This window comes from Pleurodeles waltl, chromosome 11 (assembly GCF_031143425.1).
Source record: "Pleurodeles waltl isolate 20211129_DDA chromosome 11, aPleWal1.hap1.20221129, whole genome shotgun sequence".
NCBI lineage: Eukaryota > Metazoa > Chordata > Amphibia > Caudata > Salamandridae > Pleurodeles > Pleurodeles waltl.
The window spans coordinates 823,868,702-823,895,810 of NC_090450.1; the positions used below are offsets into that span (position 1 = coordinate 823,868,702).

Sequence of the window (27,109 nt, forward strand, 5' to 3'; positions counted from 1 at the left end):
CAAATTACAGTGTGTTGGTCCTAATAGTCTTTGACTTTCTTCAGTATTGTAAGGGCCCTGGTGCTTCTGTGGTGTAAACTAATTTCACAAAAATGTAATTACTGCCTCCCTTGACCAGTTATTGAATATTTTTCTGAATGGGCTTGATGGTTCCATTACAGAACGCATTTGTGTTAGCCTCCTTAGTTGCCTTCACTAAACTAAGGGTCAAAATGCTGCCAAGTTTGCTACGCTTGACCCCGTGATGCAAACCCTGTATGATGACTGTAATTGTTGTGATAACCAATAGAAGACTCCCAACTGTCTTGCTCATTGGTGAAGTGTACTGCCATTCATACATACGTTTCATATGGACCCTTGCTCAGCAAACTCAGTATTTGCTTTTTGGAGTTTGTGTTAACATTTCTCATATCTTGATCCAATATAAATCTTGAACAAACAGACCACAACTCAGTTTATCACATACCTTTTATTGTTTCTATTCTTAAAAAACATTCATAGGGTGAAATATAAAACTTAAAAAGTGCTGTCTGGCTAAGTGTGTGTAAAGTGCCGAGGCCGTAAGTGCACGGTTATTAGGAAGGAGTCAGGTATAGGAGGAGTGAGGCACACTTATGAGCTGTAAAGAAACAGCTACAAATGGTTGAAGAAAAAGACAAAGATACGTAGAAAAGTGAGGCAGAATTATGCTCCACCTATGAAGAGGTAGAGTCTGGCTCCTACTCCATTGTTGGTATCACAAAGTCATACTTCGCACGATTAAAACACTTTTGGACATTTTAGGTCAGGCAATGGAATCTGATTTATCTCCTTCAAACGCATTGGTCAATACAGACTTTTGCCCAAAACAAACCAGAAGAAACATCAAAACGGCCCTTTATAGTTCTCCGATTTTGCCCTATTCGCCTCCTAGAAAAGAACAAGAAGGTATGCACATAATACGTCCACTTAAGAACCACTATCTCAAAGACAAAATTCCTCACAACTACCAAGGCCTCCCATCATAATACTTTAAACATTGGCATTTGTAAGCTCTGTCCTAGACTTTGAAGGTCCTGTCATTGGGGCAGGAAGAAGACTAAAGATAATGTTTACTCAATTTGAGGTTAATCCAAATTGTTGTAAGAAGGAAAGCACAATACTTTCACTATAATCAAACTAATTTAGAAAACGCACACTCTCACAAAAAGCAATGTGAACTAAACACCATCTAGCCTGAACTCAAAATGCTATTACTTGTCTCAAAGGTCTAACAAATGAAGCAAAAATGTTGTTCTCCATTCACAAACAGGTCTTAATCCTCCAGGGGTATTCTCAGGATTTAAGGAATTAATTAAATTAGTAGAGCCGTTCTCCATTCTAGCAAATATGTCTAAGCACTAGTCATTATCAGTCACTTCACAGAAACCCATGAAGATCATCTCATTAGCACAATATTGGTCTACAGAAGGAAACTTTACAAAGACAGCAAAGGGAGAGAGAGAATTAATTACGTATTTGACCTCAATCAGAATGGAAGAATCACTTGTGTCAGGTGAGCTTCTCAATTTTACCATGTTTAAGAAACTCTAAGCTACAATCTGAAAAGTATTCTGTGCCTTATGGAGCTTACAAGCAGAGTAATCAACACAATAACGAGTTTAGGATGAGTGGTACAAGAGAAATCTGGGGAGCATTTCACATGAGCTCAGGTATCCCCAGGAGTCCACTTAGGGATGCATGAATAAGGAGCCAATCTACTGACCTTTACATGCATGGCTCATAATTGGTGCCTGTTAAAAGCTTATGTAACCAAGCAATTGATTACACCACTTTCCGAAACAAGCAGTTTTTTTTATCACTGGCACCTTTCCACTTGTTTCCACTGGTGTCTTTTATTAACTACTTGACATCCTCATTAAACTTTCGTAAAATGATTTACTTTGAGCCTGAAAGAACCAACGCTTTGATACTCATAATAGTCTCAGACAAACCTTTTACACAACAGTCTTATAATTTCAACTCCCAAAAGGATACCATTTGGGCTGTTCTTCCCAGCCAAGATTCTTAGCATTCTTTAAATTATGAGTAACCAAAAAAGACCTTCTGAGAATGCATTTATCAAACTTTGAAAAGTTCCCATGCCAGAGTACCTAATGCCAAACTCTTAAAATATCTCCAACAATTAGAAACAGTCCTAATATCAACAATGAAAGGACAAAGGTTTCTAAACATTTCCAACTTCAACAACTCATAATATCCCTTCCTCAAACCTCATGCCTTAATGAAAGCAAATCTCTATATCCTTCTGCACTGCGCGTTTAACATTCCATGTACCAAGATTTAGCCTGAATAGTTACTCCACTAACAGATTTCAAGTGGAAGAGCATAGTCATCCTGCCAACTTCCAAGAAGCTGTGTATGATTGTACAACTTTGCACCCATACGTGACAAGTCCCATACATTTATAAAAATGATGCGTTTTCTTTCTTACATTTTAAAACACCTATGTTAAAAAATATATAATGGATGTGTAGAAACCAGACTCTAAACTGCATTGGTCTTGGACTGATGAAATCTGCCATCTTTACAGGGTGGGGGAAAAGCAGAGTGGGGTAATAAGGGAAGAAAGAGAAGACAAAAGGCGACCTAACAGAAAAAAAAATTAAAATATTGAAATACAATTCAAACTCAACATAAGGCTTAAATACATAGACAGGACAGACTCTGCAGATACAAACCGCGATTTAAAAACACACACCATTAAACAATGTTTCAAAAAAACAAATAAAGTAGCTGTGGCAGCCAGGAGGGAGGGCAGGAACAATTTAACCATCAACCATTCCAAACTATCACCTCTGCATTTATCAACCCTCACCTACTTTTCACTCAAGAACAGTTCTCTCAGCACAGTCATTGGGGAGATGGCAACTGTTCTGTCTAGATTGAAAAGAGGCATCTCCTATTAAGATCACTGTAAGGCACGTGTCAATGGCATTACAGAGCAAATATACATGATTTTTAACTAACTTACCATAAAACGACCTGTGTAGAAGAAGAAACACGTGGGAATGCAGATCTGACAATATTTGGTGACATCAGAGATTATCTAAAGACTTTACAAACTTTTGAAGTTAAAAAACAGACCAAGAGGACTTTTCTTGCAGTTTTTTTCTCTTAGATTCACATTACGTTTGGTGATACATTACATGAATTCGACCTATTCACTGTCCATGAAGATGGCATGGGCTTTAACCCAGGGCTGAGGCAGAGAATTGCACAACAATGGCCTTAGATCACTTTGCTTCACGGCCATATTCAGTAACCACATTACTTATTGTTGAACTATTTTTATAAAAGACATATGCCTCTACGGAAGAGTAGTATTGATTCGTTTTTGGGCTGTGATATGCTAAATAGCTTTAGCATTCAATAAATGTTTAACACAGGGTGAGGCAACTAGACAAGGGGGCTAGTTCTCACATCTAAAAACCAAACTGCTGCCACCTTTTTACTTTTTTAAACATGCTTCCTCACTTTCCCTCCAATTCTTTACAGACTCTATAAACCGCTACTTCTGAAAACAGTTTTACAAAAAAAAAAAAAAAACAGATCAATGCCAGGAAAAGACCTTAAAAATTCACGAAGCACCTAAAAAACACAACTAGTAATTAAAATATGGCAGCATCAAGATAAATGGAAAAGACAGTGCAATCCAGAGCTCAATCCACATGTGCAGCAATATCCATTGGTAGGCAGTGTAGGGTTCAAATGATATATAAACTTGAATACTGTGCCCGGCTGAATCCCCTGACGTTTTCAGCTACTAGACTAGCTTGGAAAGTGTCCCTGACAAGGAAGCATATCTCGGGAGGTGTGTGTTCAGCCTGAGTGTAGGTGTTTCAGATTGTATGAGTCATTAGAGGTAAGTCAACACGAACTGAAAAAGTGGTTGTATCTCAGACTCTGATGAGGTTCTGTGACTACTGGTGTCATCAACCTACTTAGGCGTGCAAGTCCAAACTTGGTGTCAGCTCTCTAGACAGATAAGAGATCCTTAATCATTCATAAACATATCTGATAAGTCTCCATCTCAAACAATCAGATCCTGGCCCTTCTAGTGTGCCAAGCCAAGTGCTTAAATGATCGCACGCGTGAGGTGTGAGGATCGATACACAATTCAGTGCCGATCAAGCTTCCAGGTAAAGCAAAGGTTTTGGGAAGGTTCTGGATTTCAGAATTCTTTTTTCCGTAAGCTTAACTCGTACCGACGGAGATGGTTGTAAAGAGACTGGACGTATGTGAAGACGCATTTTGGGTCGGGTTTCTTCCCCATAATCATCATATCCTCCACCTCAACCAGAGGAACGCAGTCCACAAGCTCCCTGGAAAGAGATCAACAAAAATCTTAGTGAAGCACCGAGAGAGACAAAGGGCCAGCATTTAGAAAAAAAAGTCAATAAAGAAAAAAGAGAAAGCTGAAAATAGACTAATTTCAGTATACCACTACGGGAGACCAACATCTGTGGCTTGGTAACACCTGACAAATCAACTTGCTAAAAATGCGTAAAACTAGAACTAGGTCACATCCGTGCATAGACAGCTAGCTAAAACCTACAGTAAGACTGAAGTAGAAATAAACAACAAATGCAGACAGTGACGACACAAGAAAAAACACACAAGATAATGGTGATATTCCTATGGAAACAAACTCTTGCATATAGGACTAAATTAATAAACAATTGTTAGGTGTTACTCTGCTGGAAACCTGTCTTTTCTACTGCGCTCTCTGGCTTCGAATAGGTAGTACATTACTCATCCAATATGGGAAAGCAGAATCAATTATTTCCGAGCTTTCTTATTAATGCCTTATTACGAATGTGCTAATGTTGAAAGTGTTAACATATACTGACACAAATTACCTTTGAAATCCGATTTTATTTTGGTATTAACGGAATGATTTATAGTAATCGTAACAAGCCTGTTAAATTCCATTTTTTAGCACCTTTGGCCGTGTGCGACGTGCAGTTGAGCACAGTGCCTACGCCCAACACCCCTCCTCCCCAGGCCCCCGTCCCTCAATGGCCAAGTGTAGTATAGCATTGTGTGCCTACCCCCACGGGTGAACACCCTTTATTAATTTTTTTGGCATTTACCTGGATCCACAGATCTACTGTGCGTCTCCGAGGGGGGCGCTGTACAAATGGTAGCTGCGGCATTTTCCTCAGGTTGCAGCCAGTCAAGGAGATCCCGCATTCTGGCTTGGGGATCTGCAGATCCATTGTGAACAGTCACTGTCAACCAATCAGAGCACAGCTGGATCCCCGGATCCTCCGTGATGGATCCATGAATGGCCCGCAGAGTGAAATATACAAAGTTTTTGAATCTCAGTTTCTCAAAAACTGCTGACTAGAACAGCACCAAGGCACAATAAGCATTGGCAAAGCCAACACCTCTGGCGTTGTACGCCAGCCTTTCCTGCAATTCTTCTTTTGTGAGGGTTTCTGCAAAAATTTACTGTTTGTGAAGTTGGTGGGTGTTTTTTAAACAAAAAAAACCATAAAAACGAAAAATGTTTGAAGGATCACAAATGGTGTCTCCAGCCAAAGATGGAGCAAGGCCTCTTTCAGCTGTAGGGGGAGCCTTGGTTAGATTTCTTTGCCTCTGCAGAAAGCGTGCAATGTCAGCAGGTTTTGAGTGTTGGAGTTTTTGAGGCAGCAATTGTTTAGAGACGCTTTTTGTCTCAAGTAGAGTTTAGGCCTCCTGTACCCCTTTCTGGCCATACCACTCCTGCCCAGAGTTCTCAAGAAGATTAGGAACAACTGGGTTCAAGTAATCCTTGTGGCTCTGGGCTGGTCACAGAAATTCTGGTTTCCCGATCTGCTAAAGCATGTCCATCGATCCTCCAATCAGACTGCCCCTTCCTGAGGAACTTCTGTTGCAGCAGCAGGGTAGAATTCTTCACTGAGCACGTCCACTCAGTCTTCTTGCATGGAGATTGAGCGGAGGCAGTTGACAGCTTTTGACTTTCCTCCTGAAGTCTGTAACGCAATCTTAGCAGCAAGGTGTCCCTCTATCAAAATGGTATATGCCTGTCATTGGAAGAAATTTGTGGCATGATGCACAGACAAGTCTGTTGACCCCTTTCTGCCCCTCTTTCTGAGGTCCTATTGTCCATTCTTTCCCTTGCCCAGCAGGGCTCTGCTTTGGGCACTCTTAAGGGATATTTATGTGCTATTTCTGCTTTTTTGTGGTTGACTGATAACCTTATTTAAGTCCCCAATTGTACATCATTTTCTCAAAGGGCTTACACATCTCTTTCCTAAATTCCCATTCATTATGCCTCAATGGCATTTGAGTTTGGTTCTGACTTTTTTGACATGTGCTCCTTTTAAGCCTCTCCACAATTGTCCTCTTAGGTTTCTCACATTGAAAAAACATCCTTCCTCGTGGCAGTCACATCTGCCCACAGAGTGAGTGAACTACAGGTCTTATCTAAGCCGCCGTACCTTTCCATCTATCCTGACAAACTGTTGTTTCGCACTAGGGCATCTTTTCTGCCAAAAGTGGTCACGCCCTTTAATGAAGACCAATCCATCACCTTACCTACTTTTTGTGTACCCCCAAATCCTTCTAAGAAAGAGGAGAGGCTCCACCAACTGGACCCAGAAAGAGCATTAGCATTCTACCTTGATCGTAGAAAAGAGTTCCGGGTGGATGACCAACTCTTTGTAGGGTATGTGGGTGCGAAGAAAGGTCGGGCAGTGCAAAAGCAGACCATCTCCAGATGGGTCATACTCTGCATTAAGATCTGCTACGCACTGGCCAAAAAGCAACCCCCGCAGAGTTTGAGCACTCATCCTACCTGAGCTAAAGTTGCTATCACTGTGTTAGCGTGCAGAGGTCCGGTCCTGGACATCTGTCAGACGGCAACACGTTTACCAAACACTACTGTCTGGACAGTCAGGTCCATAGGAACAGGCGCTTTTTGCCTGTTCGGTCATGCAGGACTTCCTTGTTTTAAATTGGTTTGCAGACCCACCTATGGGGATGGTATTGCTTGGGTATCTATTCAAAGGTAAGGAATCTGCAACTAGAAGTGTCTACTGGATCATAAATATGGCAGGTGTTTCTCCTACAGGCTAATTATTCAATCAACCCCTAGACGTAGAATTAAGAAATACCGTAAACCACAAGAAGATGAAGAAAGTAAAATAAGTAATACACAATTGCCAGTTTTATGAAAGTTACAACATGATCTAAAATACGAAGAAAGGAACATTAAAAAGTCAAGAACAGATGGATTACCAAAAACTTCTGGGCAAAGTAATGACTATCACAAGTATGAACAACCATATTTCAAGACAGGCCACTGCTAAAATCACCCCAGATTTGTGTTCCTAAGGCACAGCTAATTCAAAAGATACAAGGAAGTCATGTAATATAGAGTCTTAATAAGCCTTGATTTCCCACAGTACCAAGGTGGTCACTAGTGAGTGGCCAAATCCACTACCTAGAATAGCTCTGTGTTTTTATGACATTCAATTGCTCTTATATAAATAAATATATATATATATATGCATATATATATATATATATATATATATATATATATATACACATATTTTTTTTATAACCTACTGGCATTTCTCATTAGGTAGTTATAGTCAGGACCTAGTTAGCATAGGAATAGTGTCTGGGGAAGCTTCACAAAATTTTTCAAACTAGTTTGACGCTATCTTCAGCTACTGGTTTGAAAGTATTGGGGTGATTTGTCAAGTGCGGCCGAGAAATAGGGGGTCCCGAAACACCTTGCAATTTCCCATAGGAATTTTAGACAGGACTACAACCCAAACTGCTGAATGGAATTACACCAAATTTGGCAGAAAGCTAGATATTGGTGCATGAAGAGTGCTTTTTGCAATATAATGTAAATCTGTTCAGTAGTTTTGAAGTTATTAAAGTAAAAAGATGTGTGTATATCTAGAGCTGTGGATCCACTGCAGCAGATTTGCAGATCAGAGCACCAACAGCAGTGCTGTGATTGGCTGGCCACAACCTGAGGGGGAGTTACAACCACCATTTTGTGTCTCTGGACTCTGTTCTCAAGGGGAAAAATAAATTGTAAAGTGATAGAAGGGGTCAGAGTAGAGTTACCCTGACCCCCATGGGACTGATGAAGTGCTCTTTGTGAGGGGCCCCTCATAAGCAAGATATTGTCCAAAAACTTTTTTTTAGCGTGCAAGGATGTGCGGATGCACCCGGATGCTCAGAGTAACCCCCTGTGTACTCTGCGGTGGATTCAGACTTCAATTAAAAAAAACACATACACCCACTCACAGAACCACACACTCGCTCACACATTGACAAACCCACTTACACACCCACACAATCCCTCACACATCCACACAGCCACTCAAACTCCCACTCACAGACCCATAAAAACCATTCATAGACCCACAAAGCCAATTGTGCACCCACTCACTCACAGACCCGCAAACCACTCACACCTACTCAAAGACTCACGCAGCCACATAAACCCCCCAAGCACACACACCCGCCCACCCCCCACTCCCCAAGGCAGACAACCACTCACACATTCATAGAGCCACTCACTCACAGACCTACAAAACCACTCACAGTCCCACACTCCCACACAGTCACTTACACACCCACTCACAGACCCATAAAACCACTCACACACCCACACACTCTCTCAGACCTACACAACCACTAATACAGCCACCCATGCAGCCACTCAGACCCACAAAACCATTCACAGCAACTCACAGGCCCACACAGCAACTCGCACACCTACCCACACATACCCACTTACGCACCCACACAACCACTTACACAGCCACTCACACTTCCACTCACAGACCCTCATAACCACTTACACCCACACAGCCACTCTCACACCTCGTTACAGACCCACACAGCCACTTACATGGCCAGTCACTTCCCCCACACAACCACTCAAACCTACTCACATGCCCTTCTGGTTTGACAGAAAATCCTCCCAAAATGGTTACTTGATAGGAGGACACATGGTCATGCCAGGCGGGTACCGCACTTTCTTACCCATTCTGGTTTAACAAACAAGTTATTTACCTTCGGTAATGCATTATCTGGTAGAGATTCTAGCTGCAGATTCCTTACCTTAGAATTCCCTGGTGTCAGCTTCGAATCCGGAATTTTTCTGCTGAGCAGTACCCTGCGCACACCGTCGGGTGGCATTGTTTGGATCTGTGTGCGTTGTCCGGCTCTGCGTGGCGTCATCAGCATCGTTGGAGCCGTCTGTGATGTCACGGTCTTCTATATAGGCACCACCCAGGCGCGCAAATGTCAGTTCTTTTCCACAACTTCCCACACCAGAAGCGCAGAGTCATGGAAGAACAAACTCTGTTTGTGCGAAATGACATGCCCTGAAAAAGGGTAAAAATCTGAAAATACATGATATATCCGCAGAGCGGGGAGGCATGGGTGGGTGTAAGGAATCTGCAGCTAGATAGTCTCTCTACCAGATAATTCGTTACCAAAGGTAACTAACTTGTTCATCTGATAGAGACTTCTAGCTGCAGATTCCTTACCTTAGAATAGATACCCAAGCCATAACCTCCTGGCGGGGGGCTGCGGACATATACTTTATACAAGAAAGTCCTTTAGGACCGAGTGAGCAAAATGCCCATCTCTCCTCACCTGGCTATCCAGGCAGTAGTGCCTTGCGAATGTGTGCAAGGAAGCCCACGTTGCCACCTGACAGATGTCTAGGACCGGTATGCCTCGAGCTAACGCCGTGGTAGCAGCTTTACCCCTTGTAGAGTGAGGTCTCAAGCCCTCATGAGGCTGTTTCTTAGCCAATGCATAGCAGATTTTAATACAGAGAACGACCCAGCGCGCGTAGGGTACTTCTCAGCAGAAAAATTCCAGATTTGAAGCGGACGCCAGGGAATTCTAAGGTAAGGAATCTGCAGCTAGAAGTCTCTATCAGATATTAAAGATACCAATGCCTGAGAACATTCAAAATGGCAGGTTTTGGACGCATGACCTTATTTAAAATCTAGCAGATAGGAATAATCTGTCAAAAACATGAGGATAGCCTCTGTCAAACTTGTGGTTCCCCTGTGCTACTCATTTCCAGGTTTCCATCAGAGAAGCCTATGCTGATTCTGCAGGAGGAAGACTTTGGCCAATGGCCCATCAGATATTGGGACGTTAGTCCACATACCTCAAAACCTCTGCACTATTTGGGGTTGATGTTACAATGACCTTTTTTTCTGTTAAAGACTGCCAAGGAATGCATGTCAATAGAAAACTGGAAAGCAAAGAAATGGCCCCCACATGTTGGAAGAAAGCTCCAAGAGTGTCTGGCACATTTATGTCTTTTAGAGGAAGATTTCAGATTGCCTGGTAAATACAGAGATCTGTACTCCATCAGGGCAGTGGAGTACATCAGTCCCCTGACCTAGCAGATCAGAGTACATCCTGACATATACTACACTACATATTATATATATTTTTTACAGCAATGGCTTTTAAAAAAAAAAAAGATTAAAATAATATCTGAATAAAATAGCAAGCAGTGAGCAACTGGGAGGTGTGAAGGAATGAAGCGCCATCAAAACATAAGTGTTACTAATTGTCTCACTTCAATATCACCCTTTGGGCCACCACACTGCCTGCCACTTTTGGTGCTATCCTGAGGCCAAGAATAGTGGATATATAGATTCCATTGCTTTGGTTCTGTCTATGTAATAATGGAGCATCACTTTTATATCTAGTCTGAGTAGCACGTTCTCCGCTTAAAAGGTGGCTGATTTCAAGAACAGCAGTAAGGATACAATCTGATCACGATGAAACTCAAACACCACCTTTTTGTTTGCCATTTGAGAGCGATCTCGTAGATATCGAATTTAATGAAAAAGTTACTTGCTTTTGGTAACAATCTTTCTGATGGATGTCTATCTATGGGGCAGATTCTTCCCATGTAAAATAATCACATTTGGCAGAATGGATACGGAAACTTCATAGCTCTCAATCTGCCGGGGGGTGGGAAGGAGAGTGCTGGCTGAATATCGATGCTGGCTGTGACACCAGGTGACATCAACAAAACAATATATAAAGCCCACTCCGGGACAACAACGTCAGTTTCCATCCATTGTTCCAAGCATTCAAGGTGAGTAGATGAACTGGCATCAATAGTAAGTAGTGCAGTACCAAAGTTGATTTGGACCTTGTTAAACTTTCCCTACAATGCATCTATCAAATGGGGAGGTGGGTGGGATTAGTGAGTAATCTGAAGGCAGATATAGAGTATTGACCAGAAAGATCATCACAATAGGAAATTCATTTTCTTCTGATGGAAACTTCTACCTCAGACTCCCCACCTGCAGAACAGATTTCCAAGCAGTCCCCCGATTAGGAAGTGGGTTGATAACTGGTTAAATAAAGTCCTTCTGGACACATCTGCTAAAGTGGCCATCCCTAGGTTCTTCAGAATCCAGGCAGTAATGCTTGGCGAAAGTGCCCATGTAACTGCTTGGCAGACTTCTGCATTAGGAACCCCTCCAATAAAATTTGAAGTTGATGACTTGGCCCCTTGTGGAATGAGCTCTGATTTATTTTGGTGAATCTTTTTTAACCAAGGTGTAGCAGGTCTTCATGCAGTGAATGATCCTTCTGTAGAGTGTCCACTTCTGCACCACTTTTCCTTTCTTGAAACTGCAGTACTCAATTAAGAGCTGGTCATCCAGTCCTTTGTCTTTAGTGTGATCTAGGTCAAAGCCAGCTGCCCACTTAGGATCTAGCCTATGAAGCTGCTCCTCCTCCTTCCTGGGCTGCGATGGAATAAAAAAGGCTGGTAGGATGATGGACTGGTATAAGTGAAAGGGAGTCACCACTTTTGGCAGGAAAGCAGGCCTGATTCACAACACCAATTTGTCAGGGAAAAATAAGATGAATGGCAGATGGGAGCTTAAGACCTATATCGCATTGACCCATCTTGTTGAGGTGATTGTCACTAAGAACACTGTTTTTAGGGTCAACATTTGCAACTGGTATTGGTGAAGGGTCTCAAAAGGAGACCATATTAAAAGTGTTAAACAAGGGTAAGGTACTATTGGTCATGAAAAGGGGAATTAGAGAGTACAAGTTAGTCAATTCCTTGAGAAGACACATCACAGTAGGGGATTTAAACGGGGAAGATTGGTCTGGGAGACAGAGGAACCAAATACCCTTTTACAGTGCATATTGCATACCCCCTCTAGGCTAAAAGGACAAGTTATTTACCTTTGGTAACACCTTATCTGGTAGAGATAATATCTAGTTGCAGATTACTCACCTTAGAATTTCCCCAGGCTTCAGTCTGGATCCAGAGATTTTTCTCGAGCAGTACCCCTGTGCGCCATTAGGTGGTGTCAGTCAGCTCTGCTAACGCAGTGGTTGCAACTTTAGCTCTGGCACACTCTCAGGGGATTGCTTCCTAGCCACTGCGTACCTCATTTTAATGCAGAGTACGACATCTGGAGATGGTTCTCTTCTGCACTTCCCAGCCTTTCTTCACACCCACATACCCAACAAAGAGTTGATCATCCACCTGGAACTCTTTGGTGCGATCAAGGTTGAAAGCCAATGCTCTTTTTGAGTCCAGGTGGTGGAGTCTCCCCCTCTTCCTTAGAAGGATGTGTGGTGCGTAAAAAGTAGGCAAGGTAACATAACTACATTTATGAGAAAGGAGGCCCTAGCGCGAAGCACCACTTTGTCAGGAAAAATTGAAAGAAAGGGTGGCTTAGATGACAATGCCTGCAGCTCAATCACCCTGTGGGCAGATGTAATGGCCACAAGCAAGGCTGTTTTCAAAGTGAGAAGCCTGAGAGGTTAATTGAGGAGAGGCCCGAAAGGAGCGCACATCTGAAATGTCAGAACCAAATTCAAATCCCAGTGGGGCATGATGAATGAGAAGGAGGAAACATGAATAAGGCTTTCAAAGGAACCTATTTAGAATGGGGGATTAAACAAGGAAGGATCAACAGGCAACCGCAAAAAAGCAGAAATGGCAGACAGATAACCTTTGAGAATGCTCATTGCAGAGCCCTGCTGGGCCAGAGAAAGTATAAAAAAGAGAATCTCAGAAAGAGGGGCAGTTAGGGGTCGACAGACTCGTCTGTGCACAATGCCACAAATTTCTTCCGACAGGCGTCTACTGTTTTGGTGGAGGGATGCCTGGCTGCCAAGATTACATAACAGCCCTTGGGCAGAAAGTCAAAAGCTGTCAACTGCCTCTGCTCAATCTTCATGCAAGAAGGCAGAGACTGGACAGGTTTGGGTGGAGAACCCTCCTCTGCTGCTGCAACAGATAATCCTCCTGAAGAAGCAGTCTGATCGGAGAATACTGACATGCTCAGTAGCTTGGGATACCAGACTCCTCGTGCCCAGTCCGGAGTCACAAGGATTACTTGGGCCAAGTCGTTCTTGATCTTCTTGAGAACTCTGGGCAGAAGTTGTAAGGGGCAGAAAGGCGAAGAGGAGGTCTGAGTTCCACTCAAGACGAAAAGTGTTGTTGAGCAATTGCCACCTTGGAAACTCTAATGCACAATACTGCTGACATTGCACGTTCTCTGTGGAGGCGAACAGATCTAACCAAGGCTCTCCCCACTGCTGAAAGAGACCTTGTGCCACCTCTGGATGGAAATGCCATTCGTGATTGACTAAGCAGTTCGTCCACTCTGACAGACAGAGAATCTACCAGATGTTGAATCACCTGGGAAATGCCCTGTTCTTCCAGCCACATCCAGAGGTGCAGAGCCTCTTGATCAAGGGTCCATGACCCCAACCTGCCCTGTTTGTTGCAGTACCACAAATGGAGGTGGTGTTGGTTGTGAACACTCACACTACCTTCCCTTTGAGAGAAGGAAGGAATGCTTTCAATGCTAGTCTGATCATCCGGAACTCCAGCAGGTTGATGTGGAGTCCGTACTGTGCCTGAGACAATAAGTCTCTGATCGCCACCTCTCCCAGGTGGCAGCTCCATCCCAAGAGTGACCATCTGCCACTATTGTCAGATCTGGTTGGGAGAGGAATCAGCCTCTGACCCACTCACAGTTCGTTCACCACCACTGCAGATCTCGTGCAGTTCCCTCTCAGATCTGGACCATATTGGAGAGATTTCTCTGATGCTGTGCCCACTGGAACTTCAGGTCCCACTGCAGAGCCTGCATATGCCACCTCACACATGTCACCGGCAGCATGCAGGAGACCATGAGGCCGAGCCGCCTCAGAGTCATTATCACCAAAATCCAGGATAGAGGCTGAAACATCGGTATCATAGCCTGAATATCCTGGACTCGCCACTTGGAAGGATAAGCCTGAAACTGCACTGTGTCCAGAACAGCTCCAATGAAAGGGAGCGTCTGAGAGGGAGTCAGGTTGTGACTTTGGCATATTTATTGTGATCCCCAGCGAATGCAGGAGGTCCCCCGTAGTCTGGAGATGGGAGACGACAGCCTGGGATGAGCCCACCTTCAACAGCCAGTCATCGAGATAAGGGAAACTGAAACCCCTGATCTGCGCAGAAGAGCTGTGATCACTGCCATCACCTTGGTAAACACCAAGGGGCGCTGGTAAGGCCAAAAGGAAGCACAGTGAACTGAAAGTTCTCATGGCCTATCCTGAACCGCAAGTAACATCTGTGGGTAGGCAGGATGGGGATATGGAAGTACACGTCCTGCAAGTCCAATGCTACCATCCAGTCTTCTGGGTCCAGGGCAGGTAAAACCTGAGCCAGAGTGAGCATTTTGAACTTCTCCTGCTTGAGAAAGAGATTGAGGGACGGACGGTCCAGGATAGGGCAAAGGCCTTTCTCCTTTTTGGGCACCAGAAAGTGGCGGGAATAACAACTATAGGGTATTTTGGGCTCCCTTGGCAAACAGAGCCGTAACTTCCTCTTGGATAAGTGCCAAGTGATCCTCCATCATCCGATCATAGGATGGTGGCATGGACGCTGGGGTACTTTTGAAGGGGAGGGAGTGGCCCCTTTGGACTATCTGCAAAACCCACCTATCTGACATGGTGGATTGCCGGTGGAGCAGGTGATGGCGAACCCTGACTGGTCCCTTGTGGGGAATCATCAAACTAGAAAGGTTTGGAGAGCAGCTGCAGAGGGGGCAGACTGGCCAGACCGCTGGTGCTCTGATCCACGAGGACGGTGGATCCCACTTCCCTGGCCACACAGAGGCTGGGCAGCATGCACAGCAGGGTGGCTATAGGGAAACAAACGTGGTTGTGTCCCCATTCCATAGCCACAAAAGAGGCAAAAAGCAAACTTAGGGAGGACAAGAGGTCGCCTTAGGCCCAAAGACCTGGCCATAGCACGATAATCCTTGAATCGCTTGAGTGCCTAGTCTACTTTCTCACCAAAGAGACGGGTGCCATAAAAGGGCATGTCCATAAGATTAGGCTGGACATCCCCCTAAAAGCCAGATGTCCTCAACCAAGCATGGCGCCTCAAGGCCACTGTTGAAGCAACTGCTCTGCCTAGTGAGTCAGTCGTGTCCAGTCCACATCAGATCGTGAACTTTGCTGCATCTATCCCATCAGCAACTGACTGGGAAAAAACAGCCCAGGCCTCCTCTGTGACCTGTGGCAGCACCTGCAGAACCGTATCCTACAGTGTGTGAGAATAACTGCCCAAAGACATGTGGTGTTCACAGACCGCAGTGCAAGGCTGGCGGAAGAAAAAAATCTTCTTCCCAAGTGTGTCCAGCCCCTTGGGTTCCCTAACCGGGGTTGCAAAAGGGCACATGCTGTGGGAGGTGGAGGCTTTGATAGCCGAGCTCTCAGGGGTGGGGTATTGTGTCAGGAAACCCGAGTCAACCGGTGCTGGGTGATGGCAGCGGGCAATTGTCCTGTGCTGAGCTTTGGCCAGGTACCCAGTAGGACATCCGTAAGGGCTTCATTAAAGGGAAGCAGGGGTTCAGAGGATAAAGTCCCATGCTGAAGCACCTCTGTCAGGAGGTTAGTCCTGACTGCTACCAAAGGCAGCTCGAAGTCCAGGACCTCGGCTGCTCCCCACACCACCATAGAGTATGAAGCTCCCTCCTCCGTAGCCATGGTGGGTGAGAGATCATGCCAGTAACTCACCTGTCTTGCAGTCACAACACTTTGCCTCTCTCATTTCTCCAGCAGGGGGGCTCAGCAGAGTGAACCTTCACAGTTTGGCACCTTCGGTCACTGTCAGTGGCATCATATTTTACAAGATAGCAGCTAGGCAGCCCTAATGCCAGTCGGGTTTGAAACTCCTCCTAGGTTAAATGACTGGTCCCTGGGTGTTAAGGCAGCTGATGGATTGGTGCAGGCAGAAGTGCCCATGTCGGGCTGGCCGTTACAAGACGGCCGGCCAAACCGACGAGCGCAGTTTGCAATTTTTGTGTCGTCCCTGCTGCTGTCAATCAGCAGGAATCACCCCTACCCCCACTTGCTGGTAGCAATAAGATCATTTTAATAATCTGTTTGTTGTTGGTCTACTGCTGCTCTTGCAGGAGGCAGGGCAACACTCCTCTGCCCTAAAGGAGGAACTGCTCCCGCTTTCCACTGGCAAATATTTCCCAGTTGTCAGTGTCTGTGTCTGTGTCAAGGCGGATGCCTGGTGGATCACCATCAAGGTAGGCGTTTTAACACAGAGTCCAATATCGAGCCGGGAGCTGTTGACACTAAAAGGGCTAACATTGAGTGTATCCACGCCAAGCACCTCGATGTCCTTATCCATGATGCCAAAGTAGATGCTTACTGCAGAATGCTACTGTACTTTCATGTATCTACTAGGTGCAGAATGAGGTTGGGCTGATTCGTTTTCAGGCTGAGATGGGATGTCTGCATGAGGAGCAATTGCAGAGTTGGAAACATTCTGGTAAGCTTGGAAACGATTTTGAGTTGGGTAGTAAAGGAAAATCACGTGAGATTAAATTTTAAAATTGCAAGAAATTTGCCATGACATCCTGCCTAAAAGCTCCGGTCTGATTAAAATTCCTAAATACAGGAGAGAAAGGGGGAAACACTAAATATTTATGGAATTCATCCCTGGAATTCCTTGCAGTTTTTCATACAAACCCTTCACAACGTATCCTTCAAACCAAATCAAAGATAACAGTGCTGCTCAAGAAAAGCAGAGTGAGGAAACCGTGACAGTCTAAGGAATGCTTCTTTGGAATTCCTTGAACATTCTCCTGCAAGCCCTTTTACACTTAGAATCCATCAAAAGAACACAGATGACAATGCTGTTCAAATAAACTTACAACAAGTAAGTACTCCCAATGGAGACCATCCCCTCGTGTTTGGGACAGGGCCTCTTTCAAAAAATAAGCTCACCCTTAAGCTGTGAACCAGTCCTAAATCTGAGCTTCTGACCTAAGTTCCTGCAACAGTATAAAGTCCTGATGGTTCACTTTGTGTTTCTCTTCATTCCTGCGAGAAATGCATAGTGCCCCTCTTGGAATATTTTGTGTATTAAAAATCAAACAGCTAAATAAAATCAGGCCAAAATTATATCTCCCACAACCAGGGTAAATCATGAGTTCTGCCTTGTGACTAAGAATTCCAGTTTACATTAAATGACACCCACTGTCACTGTGTGCTGCACCATATCCTGCGTGAAACCCTGGGTTCCGTTTGTTGAAGAGCAACACCAACTTTTGTGGTACTTTTGGATTATGGCTGATTCCATTTTTGTCTTCTAGCAACACTATTCTAGCTTGTGCACTTCTCCAATGACAGATTTTGTTCTTGCCTGCCTCAATTTTAACATTTCCTCCTCAAGGGCAGTTGATTCTTGACTCAGTCCTTGCTCCTTGTAATTCTTCCCAGTGACCAAGGATCTTCTTGTTGATCACTGTAACTTCATGTACCTACCAAAAGGATGGTTGATGTTCCAGAAATAATAATAACCGCCTGGCACATTTCAAATCAGCTACTGATCCATTGAGCATTTCTTCTTGGGTGTCTATCATATTTAGTTGTGATTATCCGTCTGTGACTAGAGTAGATAGGGTAGACATGCCATCAACACTTTGGACTGCTAGGACGACAACATTTTCCTAGAATAACCTGTCTGAACTGAGATATGTCCTGTGCACCATGTTCCTTTATGTGCCAAACCCTCACCCCTCTTTTTGTACATCCAGATTGATTATTACACTGCAGTTCCCTGGATAACAACTTGAACACTACTATTTATGTCATTTAGAATATTAATGAGAATTAAAATGTATTTTACATGACAAGTCATTGAGGGTACATGATTGATTCTATGCGGAAATAAGCCATTCATCTCTGATACGCTATTTTATTTTCAATGATAGCAGTGTGAGTCCCCGTTGATGTTTTTGTATTTTATCAACATTGAGCATACACTTATACTTTTCTTTTCAGGAATCTCAGTGCTGTGGTTTGGACTTGGCTCAGGCGTTGTTGGTACAGTCACTCATTGAGTATGGTGGGATATATTCCAAGAGAACCTTTACTGTCTTCACCAGGCTGGGCACAGCTATGGTATCATCGTGTAAAACAATCAGCACTGGGGAAATCTGATGCTTTGGGTGTTATAGGTGTTCTTTTGTGGCTGGTGCTGAGCTCAAGCCTCACAAGACAGCTCCAATTGACAGCAACTACTTTGGATTTCTAACTTTACAAACCACGCCCTCCGAGCCGCTTATTGCTTCTTATTGAGAGATCTTGGGACAGCCTAGCAGTGCCAGCAACAGGGTGACAGAAACCAGAGAATTCATCTTAGCTCCTGAGAACCAACTGGTGGGACAGTGTGCTGAGCGAGTCAAAGAAAAGTGATGGCTGCTTTAGCTCATTAGCAATAACTACAGTCCGGAGTCTGTAGACACTTTTGTGGGGCACAATACACACTTGGTAATGTTTTATGTGGCACATGAAGGCTTGCTCTACTGCCTAACTTGAACACGGTGGCAACAGACATCTTTGGGGCACAGTATGTTTATAAGCTACTGCTGCATTTTGTTTGAGTTTGAAGACATAATTACAAGACATTTTATAAGGCCTTACGAGTAGCTCTAATGCTTCGTTGTGAGTGATATTTTAAGTACAACTGCCTGTTTGGGTGCATTTGTGAGAAATTTCTTCTGTGGGCTGGAATACAGGTTCATTAGGAGCAAGTGCAAGGAGCATTTCACCAGTGTGGAGCAACATGAGTAATTCTGGTTGTGTTATCATCAAAGACAAGTAACCCCCTTATTTGGAGCCTAGAAAAAAACACATTTACAGAAGAAGGAATGGTGGGATGTGGATGTAGCCTAATAGTGTTTTGCCAGGCAGCGTTATTGACTGTGGCGGTCCATGTGTGTCAGATACTGGCGGGAACCCCGTGAGCACTGAGGCTGCACCGACTAGCGTTTTAGTCATTTGGGACCAGCCACTTTGACTGCTGCGACAGCCTCTCTACAAATTCAGTCTGGTATCTGGGGTATTATATACAAGAAGGAATGATCCGACCCCAGGTGGATTTAAGTAAGGGCCATCAAAAACCTACAACAGCCCGTCAACAAAAAATGGGATCAGAGCGTTCCTGGGCCTTGTGGGATATTACAGCAGCTTCGTTCCACACTTTTCTGAAGTGGTGGCACCCCTGACTGATATACTGGCGAAACTCCAATGTAACCACTCAGTAACTGGTTACCCTGTCATGAACAGAGTTTACTAAGCTTAATGACATACTCTGTGGAGAGCCTGTGCTAATGCCAAGCAGAAGAGAGCATTCTCCACACGAGAGAGTTATACCAGCACAGGGTGATGCCCCTGGGCTGAAAAATGCTCCTATAACTATCCAGCACCTGGTGAACAATATTGTTGCAGGGCTAGTTAAGTTCACTGTGGCCTACCTGGATATCGGTGCATTTAGCAATTCATGAAAGGACCACCTGAAGATCCTAGAACAGGTACTTGTCAGGATAATAGGAACAAAACGGACTAAGTGCCAGATAGGGCATTTTCCTGTAGTCTACCTTGGACATCAGGCAGACAAAGGAAAGCTCCACCCCTGGAGACTAAGAGTCAATCTGTGTTGGAGGGGGATTTTCCCACCACCCAAGTTCAAGTGAGTGTATTTCTAGGACTCGCTGCCTACAACAGAAATGTTGTGGCCAACTATGGGACCAAAGTTGCACCGCAGACAGCACTGACATTCAACAAACAGCCCGAAAAAAGGACTATGAACTGGTCATAAGCTTTCCAGGGCGTGAAGAGATCACTAAGCAATGTGCCTGCTCTGAACGCACCTACCTCCAGTAAGCCTTTCGTTGTACATGCCGAAGCATCAGACAAACATGATGGAGCAGCATTGGCTGAACTTGAGAAGGACATAGGGTGTGCAGGGCCTTTATCAGTCGCAGACTGCTTCCTAAAATTCAGAACTGGGCGGCCTTTGGGAAGGGATGATTTGCATGTGTGAGCTTTGAGAAGTTAAAAACTTACCTGACTGATACCACGTTTTTGTCCAACATATCACAAACCACTCAAGTGGTTGATAGCAATAAAGGGTGAGAATCCCAAGTTGCGGAAATTGTCTATCTCATTACAAGACCTGGAATTTCACAGGCGAGCACCTAGCCGGAATGAAACCTGGGAAAGCAGATTGGCTCGCACTAGCTTTGCTGCTCTAACAACCAGACATCTCAAACAGTGGAGCAAGGATCTGGGTAAACAGATCTGGGAGTGGCATCTGTTAGTAAGTAAATGTCTGCTGCATGGTATACAAATCTGTTCATACCCTGAGTGCCCCAGTGCATGTATATCTGATATGCTGACTTCTGAGTTCCTCTGTGGTATGCTAATGTAGTGTGCCCAAAGAACTACGCCTGTGGCTGACTTTGTGAGGTACTGCACCTGCCATGTGACCTGGAGGGGCACACCAAGCAGCCATCATATTGGGCAGTGGGCTACTGTTCTTCTTCTGGGTATAGCACAAAACAGTGATGATGATGATGGCAGCATGCTTTGTTTTATGTGTATGCCTAGACACTTGCACTGGCATCCTGAGTGTATGTGAAGGGCATGCACATGTGTAATGCATGTAACGTGTGATCATAAATAGTGTGTGTGCCCGTACCAGAGAACTAGAAGTCACCGGGATCCATTTTTTTTACATCACTGGCCTGGCTTAGCACACTATGGTGAGTGAGGACTCCACCCCCGGACAACGGAAGGACATTGCCTGCATTCCTTTAACGGGAGGGAGGAGATACAGACACTCGTGATGGTGATGGAGACCAGGCTGCCTTAAGAAATTCCATGAGACGTTTTATTAGGAAGGAGCTTCTGATTAGCCATCCTGAAAAATGCCATTTGGTGAATGGTACAGACATGGGGTGGGACTGCACTGTCTGTTGTGAGAGGTGAGGAAGTTTCTAAGTAAGACCTGCCCTTATGCCTGTCCCTGATTACTCCTTCAGTTGAGCTGATGACAGCAAGGTGCAGAAACCTCACACCTCACACCTCATTGTGCCTTTGTTCTGTGTGCTCCAGACTGGAGACGGCTCCAATGCTGCTTGCTGTAAGAAGCATCACTCTACACAAGGGCTGTGACGGTAAAACAGCTCGAGGAGGACACTTGAAAGAAGACCCGTCCCAAACCGGTTCTACACTTTGAGACAGTAGATCCACATCCAGTTGTATATGAAAGTGGGAACTAAATCACTGCTTTGTTCCAGTTGCGTGTCCTTTGTGATCAGGCAAAGGAGTGCTCTGAAGTGTACTCAAAGGACTTAACTGCCCATCCCCATCAGAAAGCTCTATTCCACTTCAGTAGTTATGCAGCTGTCGTAAGTGCACAATTATTGAAAGGGTAGAAGTTGGAAGCTATTTTCCACAAGGTAAAGTTTACATAATCTTTGGCTGCACAGGTGATGTGTTTGTGCATATCACTCTGCCTCCTTCCCCATCACTTTCTTCTGAAGCCCCAAGGGGTGATGAAGATGGATGCCCCAATTGCTACCAGGGTGAAAAGTCAGAACAGTAAATTTACACAAGTGATCAAAAACAAAGCAAAATAAATGTTTAAGTGTTAGGTTTGCAAATGTTAATATCCATGGCACAAGTCGATATGAGGCATTCTTTTCAGTAAAGAGAGTGAACCACATGCAAAGCAATGCTCTTCCCTTGAAGTATTCAGCAATATAGAATAAGCAGAGACCAGCATATGTATGTAGGATTAATAGTCTAACAGCTCCTTCAAGTACCAAACCTGACACCAATCTCAACTAAACACCGAAGTGGCAAAAAAGTGTAAAGAAATGTGAATGTCCAATCATTCAAAAGGGCATTTCCAATCAACTCTGGTCCGCTGTACCTAGTAGCGTAGTTTTGACACTGTGGCTAAAAAAAATAAGTTTATAAAGATCAATTTTAATTCAGTATCTAATATCATTGTTTTCATTTTCTTGGTGAATCCTGCTTAGGGCATTTGCTTAGGTGTACGTCCCTCCTTCTTGGAAGTTGAACTGCTCTAAACAATATTCTGAGAATGAGCTATCCCACATTACTTAGGCATCCAGAATCATGGTTCTGGATCTGGTCTCTCCTTGTTTGTTTAGGTAAAGCATAGCAGCAGTACAGCAGTATTGTCCACCTAAGTCAGAAACCCGCCCATTGGCAATGACAGTGGAAAGGTTTTGAGAGCTAGATGGACTGCCCCGAATTCCATCAGATTCCCATGGCATAAACTTCTCCCTTCACCCAGACACCTTGAATCTCAAAGGTTCTGAGCTGTACTCCACCATCCTGTTAGAGATGCGTCCAAGACAATAGCCTGAGGTGGCTGTATTTGATACAAAGTAATAGCTCACAAGATATATAGGATTACACCAAGTTATTGTTTTGCCTCCTTTGGCATTTGGAGTCTTTCTTTCCAACGGCTGTCCTTTTGATTCCACTGATCCTCCAAGAATTGAAGGAGAGGTCTTGTGGTGTCCAACAAGTAGGGTGATCAAAACACATGAAACCATGATGCCAACAGGTTCAAAATGTGCCTTGATATTGGGTTTAAAGACCTTTGGAGAAGCGGACATTTCTTATTATAGATAATACTCTCCAAAATGAAGGAAGAAAAAGTTACTTGCCTACATTTATGATCTTTCTGGTGAATACTCCATAGATCAGTGCTTCCCAAACTTTTTAGAACACATAACCCAATTTTTAGGACAAAGTATTGCGACCTATCTAGCTTTGGAACTCCTCTGGCAAGAGCAGACATGGTCAATAATTTGGCTCTGGTTGAATGGGCTGGATGCCTTCTGAACGTTCCATCCTGGCCAGCACACAGGTCGTTTTGCAGAGGATGATCCACCTGAACAAGGTCCTTTTCTGCACAACTTTGCATGTTTTTATCATCACATTTGCACAAGAAGAGTTAGTCATCCAGTAGTATTGTCGCGTTGGCTCTCATTATCCTAAATGAGACTACTGGATTTCTAGGCAGCAGGATCGATAACGGTGTGGGGGACTGAGTCTGACCCACGTGTAAGGAACTCTGTCACCCGAAATCCGGTTGTTGCTCGGGCTAACTAGCAGTGCCTCATTTCTCCCACAGGGAAGAAATGATTGGGCAGCCGAGAGCATGACATCTTTGGAACTTCTCAGGGAAGTCGTGGTCACTCAGATCCAAACCAACTCTCTCATTCACTATATGGTCTCATATACAAATGACAAAGACAGTATAAGTTTTATATAATGTTTTAATAAAACGACTGTATTTTAGATATTAAGGCGTGAGCCGCAATAACCAGAACAATACAACATAGTAGGATTGATATAGTAACCAGGAGAGTAAAACATAGAAATAAAGCTATCATAATTCCTAACCGTTTCTACTCTCCCTCTGCTTGTTCTATTTAGAGCACAGCATGTTAAGCTTTCAGCTTGCCTTTCTGTATCACTAGGGAGACGGACACACTCATACCTGAGCAAAGGCCTGTGATCTGGTTCAGCATCTGCAACGAGGCAGTCAGCGTCTAGTTGTGGTTCCCTGGTCGGAATCTCCCTCTTGCATGTATTGGGACAAGGAAGTGATTTTATAACTAACATGTCATCGTGATCACAAAATGTTCCTACGCAGGAATGGCAAGTCTAGACTCCTACCACGTCTATCGGCAATGTACCAGACTGTATCCTTGACTAAAGCACAGAGTGAATATGTTATGAAGAACTCCAGTGCTGAAGTAGGCAAAACAGTGTGATATGAATAAAAAACAACACCGTAGAACTGGCTATTCTGTAAAATAACAGTACGAAGCCTAATAGAAAGCATTTAGAGCAAAGTGCACAGAGGCTCTAAGCTGTTAGCAAATGAATAAAATATATTTAGGGCAAAGTGCACAGAGGCCTAAGGCCTGAAGCTAATGCGCAAAATATACGTAAAACTGACCACACTACACCCTCCCCTTGTCGGTAGCAAGTGGTTCCAACAACATTAAAAAAAAAACATGACCTAAATTTAAACCCAACATTTCGACAAGATGAGAAGACAACAAAGTCATAAATTTAGGAAACATGTGACGATAGAGCGAATCGCAATATAGTGTCAATTTAGTCGGGAGAGAGAGAAAAAAAATCCAATTGTCAAACAGAAGCAATAGGACGTAGAAGCTCCTCCACTTCGAGATATGTGAATATCGGAAGATCCACGCCACAAAGTACCATGGAGCAGGTGTGTTCCAAAGCCCCAAAACCATTCAGGGCGGCACCCCGTGTAGTGCCACGGAAAGAGACAAAACCATCTTCCTCCAGGAAGGGAATCTCATAATCCGCTTCACGAAGCAGACGCAACCGCAGTGCACAAGTCTGGGAATGAGCCCTAATCGGGAACATCAACAGATCAAGATCAACCACTGGAGAGCGCTGCAGTGAGAGACAGAAAGCCAGTGCATGTTCAAACGAGCACCAAAGGCATCGAAACACGGGTTGCACACAATCCAAAACCGGTCAGAACAACAAAGACCAGTCACACTCCAAATGAGCCAGGAGTGTTGCTCCAAAACGCTGCATCATGCGTTCACGACACAGCTGCGCTGACGGGAGCAGCAACACAGGATCTCGTTGCGGCGGGACAGCCATTGCGAAAAAATAGCAACAATAGCAAAACTCCAGCCAATAAAGCCAAAGTAATTGGGAAACCCCCAAAAATGCTTCCGAAAATAGAGTGTATAGCCGAAGGTATCAAACCGAATACGGAAGAGAAGGTGTGAACGAAACCAACACCAACGGCTTTGAAAAAATGAGCAATACCAGCAGTGCTAGATGCATTAAATATACGTCCCACAAGTTCACCGAAGTGACTCGGAAAGTTAGTAGTCAAAAGGGACTGTATCTCCGCCGATGACCTTGCCACTTGAAGTGCGTAGGTCTTGCTAGCAGATGTAAGGGCCACATGCTTTTGAAACAATAAAGCTTTCAGCCGACTCAACTTGTCGAAATCAACCTTGGAAGTAGCAATATGATGCCAGATGTCCGCTACCTCCCTAAACTCAGTAGGGGGAAACAACACATTCCCGCAGCACGTAACGGCCTTGTTGATGACAACGACGTAAACTATTCCGGCACGCATGCCACAGCAGCGTTCGCTGTTAAGAACAATGTAACTGCCGTTAGAAAGCACCTGGAAAGTGTTTTTAATTACCGGGACTGGAACTCCCTTCAGATAACAAGCTAAGTTAGCAATCGAAGCATTACACGCTCCGTGCAAGGACAGCTGTTTACAAACCATGGAATGGCTAACAGAAGCTTCGCATTCGCTACCGCTAAGAAAAACTTCCCGCAAACCATTAACACATCTGTACTGAAAAGGAAGCTCCCACACCTCGTGTATGTAACTGTCACCCAATAGTTCATATCTACCCACCGGAATGTGCTTCAAACAAGAAGTAAATTGCAGAGTGGAGATAGGCAAATTAATAACCCCATGAATAAAGGGTATGCATGCCATTATCAACAACAGACAAAGTCTGCAGCAGATTTTCTTGCTTAACCGGGCTGCAGCCTCCTGCTGGGAAAGTTTCCAAAACTCATTATACACTTCGTATAAGAACCTTTTTCTCCGGGGCACCTTGGGACCTGCCAAGAAATCTTGTAAATCAGTACCATTAGACAGTAACTTGAGGTGTGACTTAACTGCACCCAGCGTGGAGTACTTCAACCATTGTTGACAAAGTATCCCCACACTGTATGTAGTTATTATATCTGCATGTTCTGGTGAAATGTAACGAGGGTCTGCCCTACTAGTCCTGAACCCCCCAGAAGAGGTAACAAAACGTTGATGACACTGATTAGTGTCTACAGGCCACAATAACCACCCGCCCGGATGTAACGATGAAGCGTTAAGCGTACCATTCTGGACCCAATGCGTAAATTCACTAAAAGTAGCATTCACATAGTGCTGCCAGTTATTTAATTTAGAAGGGACAGGTATTCTAGGCAAAGTCAATTCTCTAATCGACGCCAAGCCCAAACAACTAGTCTGTTGTACTGTGTCATTGAGGAAAATCATTTGCACAGGGATAATGCATGCTCGAAATAATGTATCTCTGCCTTGCATCTGCCAATTTTTCGTACCCCAAACACTTTTCAAGTCAACAGTCTTCAACCAGTATTCATATCTGTAAGGAAATGCCTCCTTGGCATGGTTGCCCCCTGACTTTTTGCCTTTGCTGATGCTATGTTTACAATTGAAAGTGTGCTGAGGCCTGCTAACCAGGCCCCAGCACCAGTGTTCTTTCCCTAACCTGTACTTTTGTATCCACAATTGGCAGACCCTGGCATCCAGATAAGTCCCTTGTAACTGGTACTTCTAGTACCAAGGGCCCTGATGCCAAGGAAGGTCTCTAAGGGCTGCAGCATGTCTTATGCCACCCTGGAGACCTCTCACTCAGCACAGACACACTGCTTGCCAGCTTGTGTGTGCTAGTGAGGACAAAACGAGTAAGTCGACATGGCACTCCCCTCAGGGTGCCATGCCAGCCTCTCACTGCCTATGCAGTATAGGTAAGACACCCCTCTAGCAGGCCTTACAGCCCTAAGGCAGGGTGCACTATACCATAGGTGAGGGTACCAGTGCATGAGCATG

The 27,109-nt window shown here is 44.3% G+C and overlaps 1 protein-coding gene across 4 annotated transcripts in view; it reads right to left on the reverse strand.

Annotated features, from left to right (window-relative positions):
- Positions 1–454: 454 nt before the first annotated feature.
- Positions 455–27,109, reverse strand: part of SMTN (smoothelin) — a 777,537-nt gene continuing 750,882 nt past the window's right edge. For all 4 annotated transcript variants that reach the window (XM_069214660.1, XM_069214661.1, XM_069214658.1 and 1 more), the window contains one exon: positions 455–4,364. In XM_069214660.1, the coding sequence (XP_069070761.1) occupies positions 4,214–4,364 (151 nt within the window). In that variant the 3' untranslated portion in view covers positions 455–4,213. The remainder of the gene's footprint in view (positions 4,365–27,109) is intronic.